The 24183-nt window shown below is 38.5% G+C and overlaps 1 protein-coding gene across 5 annotated transcripts in view; it reads right to left on the bottom strand.

The window, feature by feature from the left end:
* The window catches only part of LOC106488366 (serine/threonine-protein kinase WNK1), a 111872-nt gene that overhangs the window by 73764 nt on the left and 13925 nt on the right, over window positions 1–24183 (bottom strand). For all 5 annotated transcript variants that reach the window (XM_067307153.1, XM_067307144.1, XM_067307134.1 and 2 more), the window contains exon 2: window positions 490–662. In XM_067307153.1, the coding sequence (XP_067163254.1) occupies window positions 490–662 (173 nt within the window). The remainder of the gene's footprint in view (window positions 1–489; window positions 663–24183) is intronic.

Genomic DNA, 24183 nt, shown 5'->3' on the forward strand with positions numbered 1-24183 from the left:
AGGTGACGACTTAATTTCAGCAACGATTTCAGATTTTTGTTAGGTACTACTTCATAAAGTTTAAACTAAATAAAATTTCTTCTCTTTACATATTATTTGTATTGTAGCAACACCCAATACCTCCCAAAAGACGTGAATTAGATTGTGCTTTGAACTTCACAAAGTAGTTTACACTCTAAACAGAAGGCAACTTGAGAGAAAATAAAAGATTTCAAGTGAAAAGACAGCACTGCCCTCCTGAACTCTCAAAATCTGAAAGTTTTCGTGTATGTGCTTCCTAGGAGGTCACAAGCAGGAACATGACACGCTTGCTAACTTAAAGGATGTTTCACCACACCCTGTAGTGCTAGTAAGACTCCTCTTGACCAAAAATCACCCTGTGTAAGTTTAGCCCTCAGTGAGAGGACTCTGTCCTCACTTATCCCAAAATATGACATATTTTTGGTGCTCTTGATTATCATTTGCTTTAACATGCTTCAATTTACTCACGTTTTCAGTGTTCCAGATGTCATGAGTTCCGTCACAAGAACGATACATTTTTTTCCTTTGACTGTAGACTCCCAGGAATCATAGAACCGGACAATATTGGGATGCTGGAGTCCTTTCAGCATCCCAGCTTCCTCTTTAAATCTTTGTCGTTCTGACTTGGACAGTTTCCGATCCTAATGAGAAAGAAAAGGTAAGTAAGAAATCTTTGCTTTATTTTCTAGCCAGAGAGGCACCAACTTGAAAAACAAGTTGCCAATTCTTACTTGTCCATTCATAGTACCCAACTATCTTTGAAACACCATTTTGTTTGCAATTGCACTTAAAGAGTCTGTTTGGAAGAGACTATTACAGCCTTTTATTTCATTTAATTTTCCTCACAATCCAACTGCTCTCAGAGGTAAACACAGTGAGTCTGTAGAGTATCTCCTCTTCATGTTTCCTCCTCCCCTACCTGAAAGTTATTTTCACGAGAATTAATGTTTGACTGGGGCAGGGGGGAGGGAAAGGGGGATGCAACAACCTAAAATATTAAAAACGTTCAAGGCTAGGCAAAACAAAATCGTTTCTACAACGTTTCTCAGACTCCGCATGCATGTGTGTGTGCGTGTATGTATATAAATAGTATACAAATTTATACAACATATAAACATATATATGTGTGTGTGCATATAAAATATATGTATGCATGTTTAGAAAATCTTTTGTTATTCCTATGCATATAATATCCAGACCAGCAGTAACAGACTGAATTAACTCTCCACGTAGGGGGAAAAGTATCAAACCCCTAACACACAGGATACATTTATAATGTTACAAGAACAAGCAAATTTGGGTTAGATTTTCTTTAATTAAAAGCATAACCTCACAGCTGAGGAAATTCCCTATAATCCAGTATCAAGGAAAACAAAAAGAAAATTACACTAGAGATGGAGAGCAATCTTTTGGCCAGAGACCTATCATGAAAAAGCATTCCTGGACTTCACTACTGTATCATCTAGCCACAGCCAGCTTTCCAACAGAATTGAGACTGTAACCTGCTATTACCAGCCTCAGTTGCACATGCCAAAAGAAAAGAGTCTCAACGTGTTACTCAGTTTAGTAATGTACAGTCTCAATCAGATTGATCAACTGACATAGCTTGAATTCATATGCAGGTAGTATTAAGAAAAAATTTCAGGATACACTAAAAAACCAGGATTTTAGAATCATTGTTTCAAGCATAGTTATTTATGAATAACCGGTGAGTTCTTTGTCAAATCTGAAGGATAATTTTAGGTCACTTCATTGCATATTTCCTTTTCAGTTAAAAGGAGGTGGTATAAATAAGCAGAGTTGACTTATGCTGTTCACAACCTCCTATTGTCCCCCAGGGCAGCAATTCCTCTTCCTTTGTTAACAGTTAATGTGTTTTCTCAATACTATTCAGCCATACTAATGTCTAAACCATCCTCTATTCATCTAGATTAATAACTTTTCCAAGATGTCTACAGAGCATCCTTGAGCACGGACAAGCTTGGATTCTTTCCAAATGAAGTCCCCGTTTCCAGAATGGGGAAAGATTTCCAGGTAAAAGTTAACAAACAGATTTGAATTTACTTTGGGATCAGTAGCTTATCAGCGCTTATAAATATCAAGCGCACACATACTTTTACAGTTCCGTTTAGGAAAATGCTGAATTCTTAGGTGCCACAAATTAAACCCAGAAATATCAAAAGCATTCAAAGCTGCAACTATTTCCCTCTGCAGAAATTAGCACTACCATTCCCTCTCACTCTTAGGAAAGCATACTTAAACAAACATAAGCTCTGGTGGAACACTTTTTTTAGAAATACTGAGCAAGCACATTTATTTAGGTATTCACATCTGCTTAGGTTTTTTGAATATGGAAGTGATCCTTCTATTTGAGCTGCCTTACACATCCAATACCTTTCCTTTCTTTACAATAAACAGGGCAGTACAAGTTCTGCTCAAGAGCAGTTAACTGAGTGCTACCAGCAGCTGAGATACAGAAAAGCAGTGAGCTGCTAGAGGTATATCAGTCAACCTATCATACACACAGACTGCTAAATAAACTCTCAATACGTCAAACAATACAAAATTACAATAAAATAATCAATTTTACAGTGAAAATGAAGCACAGCATTCTCAGATTCTGCACTGGATCTATATAATCCACATTTTAAAACTAGGGTATAGCTGTAAATCCAATTATTATACATGGCAATTTAAAAAAAAAAAGATTACAACAACGACTTCTATATTACTTTTAAATTTAGTTAGGTACTATGAACACCCATATTCATTTTAGGCCACAAACTAGATTTTAGATACACATTTGGATTAAGTTTCCTTTATTTTGTGCTCTCTAATAAGCCCTCTCCCACAAACATTGCTAACCAATTTTAGACTACACTTCACATTAAATTCTCATTTTAACTACATGTCTAATCCCCATTAAGGACCTCAGTTTTCCCTACCACTATACTACTAGCTCCAAATAGAAACCAGCAAGTGCTAATCACTCTTATCAACAACCAGGCTCCTAACAGGCACACTTTTTGAGTCATTTCTCTTTCTGGTCACATCAACGGTTTCGTGTTCCTGCAAACATACCTGTGACATTTGAAACAGACCCTCAAAACTTGAAGGCCAGCATTTAAAACACACACACACAAAACAATGGCAGTATACTAAGTAATTCAACACTTCTTTGAAAGTCACGGTGCCCCAATAAACTGGGACAAGTTTGGACACAAACACAGGCTAACAGATTTCACTCAGGGAATAACAGCTATGTTTTTGCAACCAAGGAGACACTGCATCTTACAGTAGCATACTGCAGCAGCAAAAGGTAACATTAAACAGAGCTGTAAGAAAAGGACAGAGGAGCCACTTGTTTCACCCGACTGGTAACACGTACTACCTTCAACAACCCTCATTTCCTTGGCTACTTGACCCATAAACTCATGCATAACTGAGTTACTAATATTCTTTTTCCTAAAGAAAAGCTAATGCCAGCTTTAAAAAAAGTGCAGATATCTAAAAAAAAATAGTTTTCAAGAAGATCACATGTGCAGTTATACCACCAAAACGTACTGGCATACACGACCATATATACTTGTACAAATTACATGCTTAGTGAAACCTGAAAATAGTTTACTACAGTTTAATGATTTAAAAAAAAGTTGCAAGTACATTTTCAAAACTTGAATATTTTGTATCCCAAAACCTTACAACTCGTTAGTTCTACAGTAAGATTCCTGTATGTGCAGAGATGGACTCGAACAAAGCCCATGCCAAATATTATATTTTGGCATCCCTTGAGCTGTTAGCACAGGCAAACATAACAACTTCTGTCTTAAAGGCAGGAGTTCCTCTTTCTTGTAGAAACATGCCATTTAAGCAGCTGCAGCTACTAAAACATCGAGAGGCAAGAAAACAGAACGCCATATTTAATCTGTAGGACCGAAAAACGGTGTTACCACCCCACATTAGGTTGGAATAGTCGGGGAAAAGCAGCAGAACGAAAACTTGCTATTGCACAAAATCCACACAGTTTCTGTACAACAGAGCTCTAGCAGAAAGAAGAAAAGCTGTGATCACTTAAAGAGAATTTAAAAGGACGTTTTTCAAGAATTTGGGAGGGACAGAGCTGTCATGATCCTCAGTTACAGGCACGTACTCTAAGAGATTCAAAATCCCAGGTCTACCTTTCCAAAATGCAGCTACTGGGGGCACTATTCAGATTCCCCACGGACCACATACAGCAACAGGACCCTGCAGGAATGCAATAGCCACTCTTGCTCCAGCTCTAACCCCACCTCTAAAGAGGCAGAAAAAAGTTTGTGGCATATCATTCAAAATAACACTTGGTTAATTTATATCAGTGGTGGTTCAAATAAACAGACCTATGCCCTAAAGTCTTTTTCCTGCGGGGTCTAAATAGGTATACAGATGGATCGTTTCAGCTTGCATTTGCTGTTTTGCTCCAGTAACAAAACCAGAGGTTTCACAACTGAACATTCCAGTATCAAAATTGTAGGGCTGGTTAAACCAATTTAATGCTTTTTCTCCTTTTTTGTTTTCTAAATCAAACAGCTAGAAACTAAAAAATGAAAGATACATGAGATGCTTTAAGTCTGGAAAATGTATCCAATTTTATAAAGAGGAGAAATCACTTTAAGAACAATTAGTGGTATACAGTTTGATATCCTGTCCTTCAAAGATCAGTTTGTTTTGGAATCCCTACTAGTAACATTCAAAAATGTTCCTCCAACCATTTTTTTCCTCCAATCATTCTTTTAAGCCTATAATGATGCAACCTTAGGCGGACAAGACAAACCCCTAAGCCTAGAAATCAGCAAGCAATCATATTCTTGTATCCCAATTAGCACATGCTGAGCCTATGTAGCCCAAATATTTTAAAATATACAAGCTGTCAAACTCTAGAAGAGTTTGCTTCCTAAAATAGATTTAACTGTCCCACAAAAGGGACAGCATCGTTCTTCCTGAACTGATAGCTTCCCCCAAGGACTTCAGTATCACATCCCAATCACTGGGCTCCCCCTTAGAGCAAACTAAAACAGATGCATCAAGCCCACTCCACTCATTTCATTCATTCCTTTCCACCTACATTAAATTGTTTTGACAAGCCAGAACAAACAGCAAGGCTTCCCAGCACATGACCAGTAGCTCTGTGGTGCCAGGGGCCTGAACAGAGACAGGCAGCAAGGGAAACAATTGTTCGGCTCAGTATCATTCAATAACCTTTTCTTGGCAGATTGCATTTATCCATGTACTTCCCTCCGATTTCTTTTGGTCAGAAGCCAGCTATCAGAGCTATTTGGGTTATTTAATGTAAGACAAGGATCTTGGCCATTCATGGTGAACCAGGTACAGGCTTACCCTTTCATTACCGTATTTAATTCACAGGAGGAAGAACTACACACAGAACTATCACCCTCCTTCTATTCCTGTGCCAAGGTGCTTTATATAAACGCACAAGAAATTAGCTGCTGTACCAAACCACAAAAATCGAGGTTCATCTGCTCAAAGTGTCTATATTCATCTGGTGAACCTTTTACAGCTTAATGTCTATTCAGCCTGCTTCTTAACTGAGGACAGGGAATACACCTCTGATACCTAAACTAATCTTAAGTTTCGAATGGGCTGCTTATACACCATCCAATAGGTTCTAGTCAGGTTTCTTTCCTTCAGTTTTCATTACTAACTTTCTGCAGCCTGAGTTTTGTCCCAGGAACACCGTGACAAGAAGTCACACACATGCATGGCACATCGCAATGCTGCACAACCTGGTTCAGACACCGAAGCAGCAGAACTGCATTAGCAAAGCCTGGTACTCCGCTCGTGCTGAATACAGAGCACAGCTGTTTGGCCCAAGCTCAAGTAAGGGTCTCACCCCCACTATCCATTTTTACTAACTGACACCAAAGAGTACTAAAACCACCTGACTTAAATTATAGGCCAATTCAGCAATTTTAAAGAAAAAAAATGTTTCAAAGCATTAATACAGTAGACATTCAGAACTGCAGGTCAAAGATCAAGCTTTAGAAGTTGCCTAGGAAAACTCTATGCATTAGGAAAACTGCGAATAATCGATACTTTATACTAACAGAAAAAACTGGCATTTATACTCAACTGGCATTAAACAGACACAGCTATGCACTAGAGCCACACTGCATTTTGTTCTCAAGCACATGGCAGAAGAGACCAAGAACGTAGACGACAGGAGAAACACTCTACGTGGATGCAACTAGTTCTGCTCTCCACCTTGTGCTATGCATCTTCCAGGTTGACTGCCCTTTCTCAATATCTAGTACGATTAAACAGCCAAAGAGTCAGAGCATCTTTATGCACATCAGAACATTTCTGACACAGAAATCTTCCCAGGTTCTCCAACCTCTACAAATAAGTACTCTGACAGGAAACAGAGGCTCAGTTTCAACTGGATTTTTACAAAAGTTCAATATGTGAATTGCTAAGCACTTCAAAGAGCTGTTCCCTCTTCTCTAATATTTGGAAGATAATCATGAAAGAGTAAATAGAGACCAAGCACTTTACCTATTACAAAAGGTTTTTGCTAGCTTTTGGCATATCATACTGTTAAGTATAGAAATTCTATATATAGTGCGGCAGGGGAAACTACTAATTTTTTTTTGTCTCTTTTAAATCTACACTAAAGCAACACTATCTAGCTTTTATCCAACAGAGATGCAAAACACTGGAAAAATTAGCAGGAACACATCATCTTTATGCGATGTGTTCTGCAAAAGTAGAGCAATGACAGACTCCAAAGTGCTGTTGAAATACAGATATTCTGAATCATAACCAAGGTAAAATATCTAGCTGTGCTGAGATAACATCAAACAGCACTGTACCAAGCTCTCCAAATGTCTGAAAATTTGAGGGGAAGACACTAGTGCTTCTAGCCTGTTATGCAGTGGAAGTAGTATATAGAAAAGACAAGTGTTCTTCTGTGTGCATTTCTGCAGCATATGAGAAAGGCTTTCCAAGCTTTTTAGGCAAGGTTAATGAGGGGTCATCAGAGGAGAAGCCAGCAAGACAGCACACTGATATTCAGAGCTGTTAATGGAACCAAGGCTTTGTGGGCTGCAGTGTTCTCATCCTGAAAAAAATCTAGTAGTTAAGAGGAAAAATAAGCACAGCAACCACTGAGCTAGATTAACAAAATGTGAACAAAGAATCTACTGAGCTTAAAAACCATTCGGAGCATTATGCAGTTGGTACCTAGAAATGGAAGCCTAAGTCATAAGAACTGCATCTGCTTTTCTGTGTCAACACCTAAGTCACCTTAGACTTTCCAATGTTAAAAGGCTAGGTAGAAAGGAAAAAAGAAAATGGAAGAAAGAGGGAAGAGGCAGTTCAAAGCATGTCTCTGTACAGCAATGGGCATGAAAATTGATCAAGGACCTCCATAGCTCCTTCCACTAATATATCTGTCTATAAACCACAGAATATGAAAAAGTGATTAAATGAATGCAGCTGAACAGCTGCTGTTCCAAATGCAAGTGATTTTTTTTTTTCATATGACCTAATACAGTTTCCCAAACATTCAGAGCATACAAGCACCCTGTTTGAAAGCTTAAGGGTATAATATAATGCTTATAGAGGTACATGAACCTGTAGCTAACCACAGAATTAGGAGTCAGATCTGCACACCTAATAGAAGCTTTTTGTTTTCAGGCAACTTCTACTTTGCATATGCTTCTCGCTAAAACTCCTACCCTCTGATAGTCCTTTCACATCAAGTCTCTACAGCTTAATATTGCAGGGGTTGGATCCAAAATTTGAGTTTGATCATAATAACTTGGGGGCTCTCAGCACACCTTGGGAAAACAGTCAGCTGCCAAGATTGCCAACTACTGAATAAAAAGAGTTTAGAAAAGCAACACATTAAAACAGTGGTTACTGAGGGGTATGAGTGCCAGAATAGATACCCTCAAGAAGTACACGAGAAGTCCACTAGATCAAGAATTGCCAGAACACTATTGTCAATGCTTCCAGACTGCACTTCATACATGTATAGAGTAATTACTAAAATGGATTGTGTTAGCATACACTGTTTGATCTTTAGATAAACCAAATGTTATTTCCCTCAAAAATATACAGACATTAGCCAAAAGATTATTAAAAACAAAAAACCTACCTGCAAATCAAGAGGAAAGACAACAAAAAAGTTGACTTTCTTGCCATAAAGCTGCAATGCCAAAAACGTTCATAACCTTTCCAAAGATTAGATATCTCCCAAATGTGAAATTCCATAGCTATCCCTCCATCAGATCATTCATTCCAGAAACTACTCTGCAAAGACTTTTGGAAAGCTCTTGTAACAAAGGGTTTACTTGCTAATTTTTAGTGTTGCTTCCTTATTCACGCTCACCGGATTTAGAATAAAGATTAATCGTTGCATCTGTACAAAGTCACATAGTTCGGGAGAAGAAAAGAATATAATGCACACCCTCTCCTTGATCTTAGGCAGCAGAGCATCAACATAAAGGTTTGTAACCAAAGAAAAACAGGTAATCATATAAATACAGAAGTAATAGTTAATAGGTAAGTGAATCTGAGGAAATCAGTATTCCTCAGATATATTCTAGATGCTACTAATTGATACTTTTCAGTCTCCTTCCTCCTCACTCTCATCCTAGTTTGAAGATAGAAGATAAAGGTCTTGGGGATGGGGAGGGGACTTACTGAAACTTACTTACTGAAGGTACCAACTATTTCGTGCTGCTTCTTGAAAAATCCCCACAAAAAGAATCAGGTTTACATAACCTACACACAGTTTTAGTGGAGTATGCAAATAATCTTGAAAAAGGTAATGCTAAAAGTATAATATACATATCTAACACAATGAAAAAGAGTATGCTTAAAATAGTTACCTATTATACCTTTTAAACTTATTAATTAAGGGTAATTATTTTTATGGAGACTTCTTCCTACTCAGGTAGAATATTCAAAAATACTCTAGATTCCAGGAAAGTACAAGTAGTCAACCTGAGTGAAAGGCTGCAGGATCATTCACATTAGTTGTATGGTTGCCTGGTGAAAAGTACCTTTTGCATTTTCATTTCTAATATTCCAAAGCACAGATCTCTCCTGAGTAGCACAGCACACAATTCAGTAGAAGATGCAGCTCTTTTGTTTAAAAAAAAACCCAAAAATAGAATTGATTCTTGTTCTCTCTCCTGGCATTGATAAAGATAAGTGTCACAGCAAATGTATGCACAAGTTTAGTGCTGCTGCTCAAAGGATACAATTAAAGAAGCAAATAATAGTATCTGGACAGAGATGATGCTTGGGTAAGCTGCAGGGAAAGGAAGAGGAGAATGAAACTTTGTCTTTTAATAATCAAAAAGAAGGGGAGCAGATATACCTGCAACCAAAGCCTTGAATCAGTAAAAACTTTGATAAATTCCTTTTCTGAGAGTTCAAATATTCTGGTGATTCAATGGAGAAAACAGGTCAGTAAGAACAGTTCTAGGCTTTCCTTGTTGACTTGTATTTCACGGAGGAGATCTGATTACTGATTCAAGGCTTGAGTCCGCAGGGCTTCTCAGTTTCATTTTTCCCAAAACACCCCCAAAAAACACACACGCACATCTAAGCTGGTAAAAGTTGGAGCACACAGGTCAGAAGCAGAGACACACATGTGACTCAGAGGTACTTGTATGCTAGCACAACTGACCTTTCCTGCAAACACACTGAAGAGGAAAAGGTACCGGACATGGTGGTGGTGCTGGGGGGTGGGGGATGGGGGAAATTATGCTCCTTTTTGTCTCAACTTCACATGATAATGAATTCGGTAAACATCATTTGCTGAAAGCATTGGTAGCTTCTCATTCGGTATTGGAAGACATAGCAAAGTTTATAAAAATAAGTGCTGCACTTAAAAAGTTAGAGATATTATGCACATACACACACACAAAAGATAGGTGCTGTCACTCAAAGGATTTAGCTTGAAGTCAATTACATATATCCTGAAAGAGGTGATGCTCGAGTAAGCCTTAGAAAATAAGAAATGCAACTTCGTCTTCACATGAAAGGGGAAGCATCTGCAACTGAAACTTATGTAAGTGACTGAAAGATATCAGCACCACTCCTCAATTTTTCCTGCAATTGCTCATCAGTCTTGATGAAGCTATAAAGGTGGTGGGGAGAACAACTGTTATATTTCCCTGGTAGGGTCTCATCCCATGTTTACATATGCAGTGGCACCTGTGCCAGTAGTAGCAGTTGCAGCATTTAAGACACCTGGTGGCAGCAATGTCATAGACTTAACCTGTATTACAAGAGCTATTATTCTCAGATGCACTCCTTGGTAACAGAAAAGGCATCAGAAATGAAGTTCATGCTTGTTTGCACCAAGTTCTAGCACCGTTAAACAAAACTGACTTGTAAATAGTCACAATGATAAGGTCCTTACAGGTATTCAGCTAGAAAAAGGAAAGTTGGCTTTCTCAAGCTTCCAAGGTCCCATAATACACATGGATGTGAATGAGTCAACTGCTAATACTGTTACTGCTGTACAGGAAGCAGAGAATAAGGAATAACTAGAACATGCAAAGGCAAAGATGATTCCATAAAAAGGAAGTTAACACCACATCAGAGATAAGTTCACTGACTTGGTAAGATATTAAGCCATTCTGCATCACTTCCTCAGACTGAGCTAATGGCAGAAGTGGCACCAGAAGTGTAAGGAACATGTAAATGCATTACGAAAGTCACAGCAGAAAAACACGTTTGTCTCTCTGCAGGACAGCAGCTGATCAGAATGTTTCCTCTTTATGCGGACAAGGTCACAAGAAATCTTGAAGTATGAAACCCCAAAACAAAGTTTATCTTTTGTTATAGTAGCATCAAGGGCATTTTTACTTTCTGCAATATCAAAGATGCCTACCCCGCTACACTAGTGCACATACAATACCACATACAAATACTACGTGGTAGGCTCATGCCTAGTGCTTGCCAGAGAAAGACAGATGCAAGCATGCAGCATAACGACTGGGACAGAGATATTTCCAAATATCTCTAGAGAAGATACTGACAAAGAAGGTACAATCCACAAAGGACTAAAACAATCTGGCTGAGAGACTTCCAAAAAACTCAGCACTGTCTGAATTCTTAGGTCACCACTTTAAGTGCAGACATGACAGATTAGACCTAGCTTTTCACAGGAAAGTCAAATATCAACAAAATTGTTTCACCTGTGTACCTCTACTGGAATATTAGCTTGTTGCAAAGCTGTACTGGAACAACATAAGGACAGATACTAATACAAGTCTATACTACTCCTCTCCCCACTCTCTCATGTCAGCAGAAACATTCATAGGCAATGCAAGGAAGCCAGGCTGAAGAACTGATCCAAATAAAAACAAAACTTTACTTCTGCAGAAAACAATGACTAAGACTAATCATTACAATGCCTAATCCCCAAATTTCCATTGGGAAATCTGAAGTATTTCACTTGCACACTTCAGAACACAGCTATGAAAACTATAAAGTAGCTTCAGAGTAAGCTATGAAAAAGAATATTCAAGCTTTTATCAAATCAGTTATATATTCTTCCTTTGCTTTCTACAAAACCAGTAACAGAAACAAATATGAAACAGTAGACTGAAATCCATGGCTTTGGCATGACCTCCTCTGGAATCTCTCAGGTCCTCAGGAATCTGGTCTAAGAATGGCAAGCAACTGTTTAGGCTTCAGTCATTTCTATTCCAGGCTTGTTTTAAGCAGCATTTGTATTTCCTTGCACAGAAGCGTGAACACGAGATGGCTGAAAATTTTATCCAATTTATTCATCCTGAAAGGCTGAACATAAGGGACAGTAATCACAATGTCATGCTATAGAAGAATAATCAGTGTTAGAGCAGAGAACTCACCCATTTATTTTCACTTAAAATTGCTATTTGATCCATGGAAGAGAAATGGATAAGTTTGCTATCTGATACAAGTTCACAATAAGGCATGTTTATTACATATGGATGATTACAGAGTTGAAGTGCTAGCTGAATTGAATTCCTGATGAGCTATTAACCAGCTGGACCATCTTGTCACTTGGCTCCGATGCCTCATTAAAAATTTTTTTGGAGAGGATGTCAGTTCTCATTTTGCGTGAATTGATTGCTTTGTCAGTAAGAGGGAAGTACATTCAGTCATCTCAGTTTAACTTTACTGTGAAAACACAATTCTCCATTTAGGTGGGAACAATAACGCAAGAAAACAGCCTCCTCCACAACCCATTCCATTCACTTGATAGATCTATTAACTTATTGCACCAAAAAAGCAACTGTAATTCTGTTTTCATTTTGCATATTTCTATGTACCCATAAGAGTCCTTTATGAGTAGGTACACATCTAGAATATTATGGAGAGCCCTTAACAATCCTGATAAAGACAGTTCAACTTAGAGAATCATAAACATACTACAATACATCCTATATACTCCACAAAGTTTAGTATCAGAGAGGAGAGTCATCTGTACAATTTATCAGCATACAGAAATGTGGCTATCAAAATACTGGCTGGGAAGTGTGGAAAAGAGTCAAGATGACCGCAAAGATTTACTAATGAAGATCAAAATTACAGAAGACCAGCAAAGTTGGGGGTGCACAAGGATTAGGAGTATCCCTGCACCACTGACTAGTTACCTTAAAAATCCTAGCATAAAAACTAGAGGTAACAAACTTAAAATAGCTATTCAATATTTAAGCAGCATTCCCTGCAAGACTGTCCCTGTACTCCTCCAGTTGTAAAATGAACTCACATCAGTCTACAGTACATATTAGCTGCAAGCTTACACTTTACATACATATTTTACATGCAGCCTACTTGCATTAAAAAGGTCATTCTTCCTAACTTTGCTTCTTTTTCTGCAAGTGCATCTGAAAAATTACTTCATTTAGTTTACAAAATTGTGCATTACTATCAGTTATGACAGGATGACATACAAAGTGTAGTCCCAGTATTGGCAGCCAACAGAGAATCCTCCTATAATCACCAGAAACTTCCCTGAGAGACATCTCACAGTTTTACGTCAGGGATCATTCATGACTCCCTCAAATATTTGCCAGGTGTTCTGCACGTTCTTGGAAAACAGAGGAAACCAAAAAGGGATCTCCTTGAGGGAAAGGCTAATGAGTTCCAGGAATGGGAGTCTTATGGGGTAACCAAAATTTGTTTTTTAAATGAGGTCTCAGAAATACCGTGCATAAGTGCTAGCATTAGTACTAGTAGTTCACACACATGAAAGTTCTACAACACATTGGAGGAGCATTATCAGCTTTTTCTTAGTCTCACTGTGTCAATGACGTAGCCCTCCTGTGATCTACCATAGTGTCTATCTCAAGCTTCTCATAAAGGGAAGCAGTAATAATTCTTCTAGGCTTAACTGAGGCTGGCTTATGATACCAGGTTCTTCTACCACTCGCACATTTATAGTAGACTTCCATGATGATGTAGATGATATAGACACCTATGTTTACCACTGACACTGTATGGTCTTTGTCAAGGAAGATGAAGTCTAAAAAGCTATCCACAAAGTCAGAAATTTTTCTAAGACAATATCAAATGTAATAAAAATACATGAGTTTAAAAATATGCACGTTATCTTTCACAGAGTGAGGAAAATGAGCAAAGCTAAGTCAGGAGAAAGGAAAGACTCAAATATTTAACAGTAGGCAAGTGGCAGGAAGAACAACTGAAAATATTGGCATGATCAAGGATACATGGTATCCAAAAGCATATCTGGTCTTAAAGTTCAACCCTGAATAATTGTATAATGAGTTAAAACATAGCATAATTGAAATGCAGCTGGAGGAACCAGTCAACTCTTATTATCTAAAGCAGTTCAGGATACAATACATGGAGAAAGGTAATCAAGGTAATAATATCCACACCTTGGCTGTAAAAGGGCTATCTTTATAAAAGCTGAAAAAAAAAACAAAAAACAAAAAACCTCTCAAGTGTTGGACTGACCTGCAAGAAAAGGATTTGACAACTAAAATGGATTATTATAGGTGACCTGAGATGAAAAATTATCAGGGAAGTCATCTTTAAGGTGATTCAAGGCAGACAGCTAGGAAAAAAAGCTAACAGAAGTTTAGGATGAATATTCAGGAATTTTGTCTTAGCATTTAGGGACTCTATACGGTAGCACTGCCGTTATCAGGATTGCTCTGTGTTTGACTAAGGCTTTCTCTGAAGAAAGCTACTTGGAATATCCTGCACTGCCAGGAGACCAAACGTGACCTAAAAGATCTGAGATACTCAAGACAAACTACCCATGAACCAGATATTCAAACTTTTATTGCTTATCCAAAAAGCCTGTTTCTCAATATTCTGTGCTTTAGTCACATACTGTCCTTGGTCTGGTGCCACTTTACTTCAGTTGTCTGAACAAGAACCTGGAAGGAATTACTTGAAGACAAATCATAACATCTGAGGATGTCATGGTTAAAAGGACCTGCCTGAGATGGGTCGTCATAACCTGTAAATAGACTTCCTTCTTTTTAATTTACCTCCTAATTTGTCACACTGAAGAACTCTACCTGCAGTTCAAAATGAATTTCATTTGTAAACTAAACTGAAGAGCATGGTTATACACCATCCAAAAAAAGGGTTTAAAAGATTCATATACTCTTTCCATAAAGTATCTGGTGCTTTGTGCCTCATACACCTGAATTACTCAAGTTTAACACTGAAAAAAAATTATCTAGTCAAAGAGTCATCTGAAAATGTTATTTTTAGCATCAAGGTTCCATCGAAAAGACATTCTTGTGTGTTCATCAAGTCTGCAAACAAGACGACACAGCAGAGGTAGTTTATATAAAGTGGCTTGTCAGAAAAGCTGCACAAGTGTTCTAGTACTGCACCCCTTGCTTCAGTGTGCTTCAGTTCTGTGGGGATGAGAGGGCCAGTGGATGAGAGAAACTTCGTATTTCTGTTTAAAGTAAATTCCTTGCCCTACTACACCGCCCCAAACAATATCCCAATAAAACAATTGCAATTAAGCAAAAGATAGTATCATAAACATACTAGACACTCAGTCAGAGCCAGTTTAAGTTCCACAGCTACTATTTGCTACTTCAACAAGTCCACAATCTTACTCTTGCTAGAAAGGACAGTCAAGAATTATCCCTCCCCACTCTTGAAATAACTGAGGTTACAAAAGAAACAGGATCCAGCTTCCTAACAGAGCAACCATACTCATTTTCAGAACGAGACTCTTCTCTAACTGTTAGGCAACAGGAGAGGAATAAAAGCAAAAAGAAGTCCATGTAGGCAGCAATTTCTAGCCTGAAAGCATCTGAGAATCTGCTCCTTTGCTCATCCCCTGCTACAACTCCCACATCTTAGCATTCAATTAACTCAGAAATAACCTGAATGCCAAGATGAACTTTCTAATCAAAGTTATCAGAGCCTGAAAGCCTAGTATCTACATATATCAATGAAATTTTCACCAATTCCATCTGAAGAATGTCAGGTTACTTTGGATTTTTTTTCTCCTTAAAACCTTACCAGTACAATATGAAATAATTTTCCACAGAACTGCTTTGATCCAAATAGAGACCTTGGTACTTCAAATGGACAGCTTTGTGAAACAGTCTCTCAGGAGTCCAGTTCTCAGATCTCTTCTGCTAGGGCATCAAAGAGTAGAAATGTGATAAGATAGTTTTACCTCCTCAAAACACTAGAAAGAATTCTCGAGAAGAGACAATTATCTTGTTACCACCACAGGGATTTGTGCTTAGAACTGCAAGTTTCAACACATTATATAATATTTCATGCTTGTTAAAGAAAGGAAGATAGGGAGAAGACCTACAGAAAACTGGTTTCTAATCACTACCATTGACCTATAAAAAGGGAGAACAAACTGGAAATCCCCAAATAAGTCCTCTTAATGGTTCCACTCTGTCTTTAAACTTGCTTATGAACAACACCAGAAAAGTAGGAAACCAGCAGCCATTACTGACTGATGAAAGTAGGCTTAGGAGGTAAGTAGGAACAACTCTAAGTTCTGCTATTACTGTTATAAAGAAAAGGAGCACCACTCAGAGTGCCACAATCCAAAATTCTCATCTCTTCCATCACAGCAGGAGGCAGCCTGAGCTGCCCCCCCCCCTCCCCCCAGCTTGGGCCACAAAGTTGGATTCTTACCAAAAAAAGAAAAAAAAATCAGAAAGGGAAGAATAAGTATTCTATTAATTTCTATTTTATTTGTTTACCAAAAAACAGGAGCCAAGTATAAGCACCTGCTGCTGCAGCACTGCTGAAATAAAGGCAATAGGCTCCAAACAGCCAGCAGTAAAGTACAAAGTAGTAAGTTTGAAAACTGAAAATTTATGATTAACTCTGCCACCATCGATTCTTAACAGCCTGCAATTGTGAAGGTGGAACAAAACCAGGAGGCTGCCCAAGAAGCAGGAGTAGGACAGATTAATCAATCTCAAAGTTGCAGTCCTATCTTCAAAGCTGTTAGCAGGCTGAAAAAATTTATCAACTGGCTTCTTCAAAATTAGTTGCAACATATCCGTCCATCAGAAACAGACACTCCCCCTTGTGATTTCGCTTTGCAGTAATAAAACCCAGACTGCACTGCAAACGAAAAACTGCAGTTCCACCCCTCTGCTGCTGCCCAAAGCACCTTGGCTACCGAGGTTACTAGTCTTCTGATACTATTTTAATCTCCCCTACACTTCCAACACATGTTGGATCTCACAAAAACCTTCTTGGGACTTGTCATTTCAAAGCATGCCTTCTCAGACAGACCCAGTCCATACTTTGATATCCTCTGTTGAAGGTACATATAACCAGTTGGTTTTGCTCTCATCCGTAGAGCAAAATAATGCTCAGTACAGATGAAACCAAGATAGCCCAAACACTTTCAACCTACTAAATTGCTGACTCAGTCCAAATGACTACATTTCAGAATTAGTCACACATATAAGGCTGTAACATTGAAACAAATTTCTGTGCCACTGTGAACTTTTCCAGTCTCAACCACTCTCATGACACTTGCACGTAAATAAGGACTTTACCAGAAATACCAACTGGCAGTGATCAGCTTCGAGGAAAGCATCCTATTTCTAAAAACTCATCTTCTTTCCAAAGCTAAACAGTGGAACAGAATGATATCATGAGCAAGAACATAGTAAAATCTCAAGACTGTAGAAAAGACTATGGTTACAAGTACACAGAATTACAAAAAAAATTGGAAGGGATCAATTCCCAGCTAATCCAAGAGATAGATAACTGTGCCTTTGCTTATGATAAGTTCCTACCAATGCTTCCTTCTGAAGCACCTTTAAGTTTACACTCCCCAGGAGGGGCAATATCAGACATAGCACAGGCCCGACTCTGCAAGCAAATTCCTTTTTAATTAGCTCAAACAATGTGTTAGATTCTAAAACCTACAAGGAAGCTAAAAAAAGTCAAGTACTACTATGATTACAGCTATGTTTATACTGTTTGGATTTTTTTGCACTTGTTTCATTTATGTACATTTCTACAGACTTTTTTCTCTGCACAATCATAATGACTACTATTATACAAAAATCAAGCATTTTTTTCCATAACCTTGCAGTCTCTATAGCAACAGTGTTTGCTGGTGGTCCTGTTTCGCTTAAACCCTGCGCATCAAGGGTCTAGCTTGTTGTGAAAAATCCAAAAGGTATTTAAAAGGCTAAACTGTAAACATACAAACTCTGGTATTTTAAAAATACACTAGATCGAACAGGGATTTCCTAAAGATAATTGCCAAACCTATTAAAAAAAAAAATCCATTTTATCTATAACCTCTTTGCCTCAGACCTGTGAGAAAGCAGACAGATTGACAGGAGTATTTGCTTTTAAAACAGTAAAAAGGTTTTTTGTTTTTTGGGGCTTTTTTAGATTTGCAAGATCTGAATACACTAGAAGTAAAGCCATTTGAGCCATAATTAAAGCCACGTTCATAGATGTTAGAATCAGAAACTAACTACAACATACAGAAACCAAAGTTAGTCCTCCATCATTTGAACATTGAGTTAAATAGCTGCGGGCTTTCCAGCTTCTACAACAGTAGAGGCTGCTATTCTACAAAAGATTTTCTACATGAAAACTTCAATCCCTACTCCTCCAGAGAAGCCTATCATGCACTGATGAAGCAAGCATCTTCTGAGGATATCATACATTATTTGCTTAAACTGCTGCCACAAACAAGGGAACTGAATTATGCTGCACAGACAGCCTTCTGTCTTGCATTTCCCATTCTGATGGCTTGACATGCATATGCTATACGCAAAACCAACATGCATTGTATAATTACTTATGTTCTAAAAAAGTAAATGAAAAACTCCTTCATGGGCATCATATGGATACCAACATGAACACGCTTGCATAGAGCAAGTCTCTGGAGTTTAAAAAAAACCCACAGTTTCTAAATAAATCTGACCTAGAGAACACCACCTCTTTTAAAGCTTTATTATCCAGGGAATATTTACATGGAAACACTTCCTCAGTGTAAAAGCCACCTGTCTCAACACTGCTTTTAGGTCCCTGCATCACAACTCTGAAATACAAGCACTTAGGAAGGGAACAAATGTGTCAGCTCTTCTCTCTGAAGCACCTGCACCATCTTGGCTGAAGCTCCCTAAACAATTAAGCTGGAGACAGACCCTTGGCATGGAAATTTGCAGCCCAGGTGGTTAAGGCATGCCAGTTAGGCAACTGAAAGCAGGATCTCATGACAAGAATCAAACTGAATTTAAGTGGTGCTACCTAATGTAACAGTCCTAAGTGCCCCAGGGAAGAACACAGCAGTAGTTGGCTATTTTATAAGTCTAGAGTGTTAGCAACATCCTTCTTCCAAAGGCAGCTCGCAAATTACAGCCTGTTATATCCAAACTCCAGGAAAGTTAGGCATCTATGCTCTAAAGCTGACCTTTCTTAACCTACACTTTTTGGACTGCACAGCTGATCAAGCAGTAACCAAGTTCAATAAGCAACTCCCTAACACTGGGTGACTGAAATGTATTTATACTGCCACAGAAAAAAATACCCGTTTGACATTCATGTTAAGCACATGCATCGCATGCAACACTGTAACAACTCAGAGTACTACAGCAATTGAATAAACTGAATTTTCAGTTCTGAGCTCTCTGACAGCAGAGACTCTTTTCATTTCACCAGAGCCTGGGTTAAAACCAAACAGTTTCATGGTATTAGACAAAATTTATTTCAAGTAAATTTCCAGCAGAGTTGTATCATCATCACTCACTGAAAACAGATTCATGTTGTCCCCTAGACTACGTTCAGAGGCTCTACTGAAGGAATCCAACTCATCATGGACCTGAAGGACAAGTGAGCAGATTTTCATACTTTCAGAAGAAACAAAACGGATATCAACTTGCACATCATGCATGCCTATGCTATATACAGCTTGCTAATCATTTTGACCATTTTAGGCATCGTCACTGTGAGCCTTCCTCCAAGCATCCAAATGCTAAAATCGTTGTGGGCGTATTTTTTGCCAGCAATACCCAGTGGAGCTGCAACAATAAGTAAGAGGTCTGCTCATGTTCCTGTATCCAAAAACTTCCCTAAACTACTAAACAGTTTTCTTCTTTTGCAGCCTCTTCATCTCACTGCTACTATAATGCTTGGATTTTTGATTATCCAGCATATAAGAGCATGTTCCTCTTCCACTGCCTTTAAAACAGAGGTACTGGAAAGGGTAAACAGCAACTGTTGTTTCATCTGCAGATCATTTTCTGAATAAAATCAGAAAGCTACTGATGCTCAACAAGTTGTGTTTTCTAAAAGTACAGCACTCCAAACATAGCTCCTGAAGCTCAGTCCTTTGTACAACTGTTTATAACTAATAACTCGGGAAGGTGTTTTCTATACAAAGCTCCACAGCTGCAATATTCAAGTTAAATCCACAAACAAACTGGCAGTGTAAGTCCACTTCTTCAGGAGAGGATAAGAGGAATCAGCAAGATAGGAAACTAGACAATACACATCATTTGCTTGACCTTCAGAATCCAAAAATCACTTGAACTCCACAGCCTACAAGAAACAATAACCTAAAATGGGCCCGCATCAGTAGCAGCTATGAAAAGTAACTGCAGTGTCATCCAAGTCTACTGTTAAGCTTTCCTTTGTCCCTAGTTTTCTCTAAACCACTTATTTCAGGGGAAGTGGCACATTTGTCATGGAATAAACAGTTGAGTCCCAATTGCTAGCTTATATGATATCATTAGTGCTAAGCACACAAAACAGATGAAACCAAGACTTCTCACACGATCAAACTTTTTTCTACGCAGGCACTACAGTGGGAGTCATGCAGAAACATTGGAAGAAAATGAAATTAATCACAAGTATTTCAGCAGGAACGGAACAAAGCTATCTACTATTATTCAGAGCCCTCGAGTCACGTCAGTCATAGATCCACCAGATACTCAAAGGTAATGTGGGATGTGGCTAGATACCAATAGCCTCTGTATCTCTGCTCTTCAAGGAAATAAAAAACAAACAATTAAATGCAACAGCCACAGATGCTTTAAAAGAAGAAAAAAAAGTGAAACTAATCTGGTAAAAGGATAAAACAATTCAGTCCTGTTTCCCCAATAAGACAGTCAACCCTTCTTATCTTTGGTGAATGTATTCCAAGATGTGATGAAATACATAGTGCCATGACCCTTGACTCCTGCGCTACGCATAACACAGAGGTCATCATTCAAGGCTCAAGATACTTTATTATCCTACCATGTCTAACAGACTGTTCAAAACCCACAAATGACAGCCAGGCTAACAGCAATACTTGCTATTTCTAAGAGTATGGACTAAAGATTCAAAGACCCTCAAACTGTAAACCTGACACTAAACTAGAAAATGGATGTTCAGATGAGGTTCCAGTCGCAAAGACTTCCTTCTGCTTTAACATGACAGAAACACATCACACATAAATACATGACTGAAAAACTACTGACATTTATCAAAATCTGACCTATTCCAGACAACTTATCAATTTCTAGAAAAAGAGAAAAGCAAGAACTGAAGTCCATCACAATTCCGAGGCAACTTTCTTGCAGACTTTAAATATACCCATTTAGTATGTATAAACACCACTAGTGTGACAGTGGAAAGCATCCTCTCAGCTGCCATCATCTGGACCAACCATGCAGATTCAAATGGTAACAGAAGTTTTCACTGAAGGACACAGTCAATTCAAAGGCCACAAAGCCCCTCCATTCGTTATTCCTCATTAGAGGATTCCAAAACAGCTTTAGCCTCCTTAATTCCCATTAGACCTCCCAAAAATTTCAAGAGCTGCAAGTCATCCATTTCATACTGGCTTCTATAGTACTGGCACTGCATTAATGAGTTCTACAAGCCAGAAGAAATCCATTTCTAAAACACAGGATGTACACGCAAGCAAAAGTGAGATCTATGCAGACAAAGACTCAAATGGACACTTTTTTTTAATTGAAGGCCGATGAACTGAGTGGCTGACAGTGCGATTAGTCACATTTATAGTTTATTTTATAAAAATGCTAATCATAGACATTCCAAATATCTTCAGTACTCCTTTGAACTGTTTTTTTTTTTTAAGCCATGACACAACTCCTCTCAAGGTTTTGCAAGCAAGTAATTCAACTAAGACATGACCGATTTCCCTGTTTTTTAAGGTAAGTCTGTAGCTGTTTTTGCAAGTTTTCATTCCTTAATCTCTAATTCAGTTTTAGCCCTGCACATTGCAGTTTTCACTAGCCAAAAACTACCATCTCACTCTATAAAAGCTTTCTGCAAAGAAGCTATTCTAAGTTAATGACCATGCCCACTCTCCCATTAAAGCGTTTTTTCAGTCATTTACTTAGCACTTAAGTTTTTTATGGCACTTTGTTTCACATTATGCTCAGCAGCCCATGCAACACATTGCATTTTGCAACCACACAGCCAGTGGCCATTGGCAGACTTCCACCACCCTCCCGTATTATTGGAATAAATCAAGGCTCACTTGCCCATGGACAGCAGCAAAACTCTCTGCAAACTGCAAAGTCAAGTTAGCCCCCATAATTAGCACCGTCACGTAGATTTATTATGAATCTCATTACAGTTGATTCACTGTTAGCTAGGATCACATCAGGTATCCTTGTTTTTTTGCTAGAAATCAGAAAACACACTTTGAGGACTGCGCAACGGCCAGAAGACCACTGGGTAAGTCTGGATAAATGCTCAGACCTAATAAAATTTCTAAGGGAAAGGAGACAACTAAAGAATTTAGAACAATCCTTCTAGCCACTTTTGGAACAGCATCAGGGCAACCAGCTTCAGCAGCTAAAATATGATCATCACTGTAAGAGCACTTCTATGATATCCCAGAAAACACTTACAACTTCACCTGAAAATAGAATTCACATTTAAGTTGTTCAACCTAATTTCTTCTTCATTCAATGAGTCTTGCTAGTTCTAAAACTTTTCCTAGTAGTTTGATAGCACAGAACTTCTCCTAAACATCCTGCGACTTCATTTACTTCAAATTAGAGTAATGCTTACAACCCTTTAAAGTGACAATCCAGCCACCAACTTGTGATTCCAGCAACTCCTGATAGATTCACAGCTGCTGAACTGAGTATTTATACATGAAACAACTGACATATTTCCATCTGGCCTTCATGTCAAGGGGCTGACTATATAGAATGGCAAATCACTACTGCTTCCAAACAAAACTCAGGGAAGAGGAAAGGGAAACTGCTGAGTTGGAACTGCCCTTGACCCACCACACAAACAGGCTACTCAGCTGTCACTTGTGTTTTGGTCATCTGAGAAGCAGCAGAAAGTACATCTGAAATGAGACACCCCATTCAGCTGAAGCTCAATCTAGTCCATGGATTTTTTTCCCTTCCTGGAAAGAGATTTGGCCTGAGAAGGGGGAGGGAAGAAGGCACGGGTGTAAGGCAAATTCCCAAGAGAACTATAAGCACATTTCCATGGATAAGATTGATTTACCAGATGGAAAAATCTAAGTCTGGAAGAAGGCAGCTCCAGGAGTCAAAATTTAGATATAGGTTTTAACTCTGCTCACCATTCTTTTACAAGTGGTAGTCTGAACACCGCCACAGCCACAAAATCCACTCCATCCCAGAGGAGGGCAAAGAGGAAAAAAAAATCCTTTTTTGCCAGATCGCATACACAGGGACCACATGAAGATTCAGGAAGGCCAAGAATTAGGAAACAAAGCAAAGAAAGCTACAGGGGCAATGACTGACACAGTGCTTTGTTTATTTGGGGAGAGGGTGGGGAAAAAAATAAGAGTATTTCCTGAACAGGTAAGAAGCAGGAACAGTTACCAATTCTTACTCACAGGAAGAAAACCAGATGCCATTTCCCTACATATTATTGCCAGAGAAGATAAGGATAGAAGTCAAAGGGAAAGTGCAATTGTGCAAGTGCAACTATACATTAACAACCAATTCCTTTTTTCCATTCTAAATTCCAGTGCCAACTTCCTCAGATTTCATACCCCTTTCAATTGTCAAAATATACTTAAAGCATCACTATCTTCACAGCCTGTAGGGCTTTTTTTATGGCACCCAGCCACACCTACCTAATTAACATGTATAGCAATTGAGTCATTATCTAGTAATTATCAGTGATTTTATACAGAATAGACACGTTCTTTCAAATTTTACAGGTCTACCCAAGCCACATGGTTTCTTGCAAAAAGTCACCAAGATCAGAAGGTGAGGAACATATACTGTTGGATATGGTAGGAGAGTAAAGTCACAGAGAACACAAGTGTATTTTAGAAATTTAGTACCATCTTATAAGCTGCCATGTTAGACACCATAACAGCTTTTTGACAGAGGCCAAAAGCACTGAAGAGCTTCAGTGAAGCAAACCTTCAGTTAAACAATTCAGTCCGCTAACCAGCGATTGGCAATAATGTTGAACTCTTTGAGACTACCACAAAAGGAATTTTAGGATCTATTTTGCTGACATTGAAAGTACAACTAGCTGCTCTAGCACAGCTGATCCTGACATACTTCCTTTTTTCACCCCTCCTAATCTAAAGCTACTCATGCTCTCTTCACACAACCAAGTCATTTCTTTGCTGCACCATTCCTGAGCCAATTGCTCTGGTTTCACTTGTCACAGGATTCATAC

Source organism: Apteryx mantelli, chromosome 1, assembly GCF_036417845.1.
Source record: "Apteryx mantelli isolate bAptMan1 chromosome 1, bAptMan1.hap1, whole genome shotgun sequence".
In the NCBI taxonomy this organism is placed as follows: Eukaryota; Metazoa; Chordata; class Aves; order Apterygiformes; family Apterygidae; genus Apteryx; species Apteryx mantelli.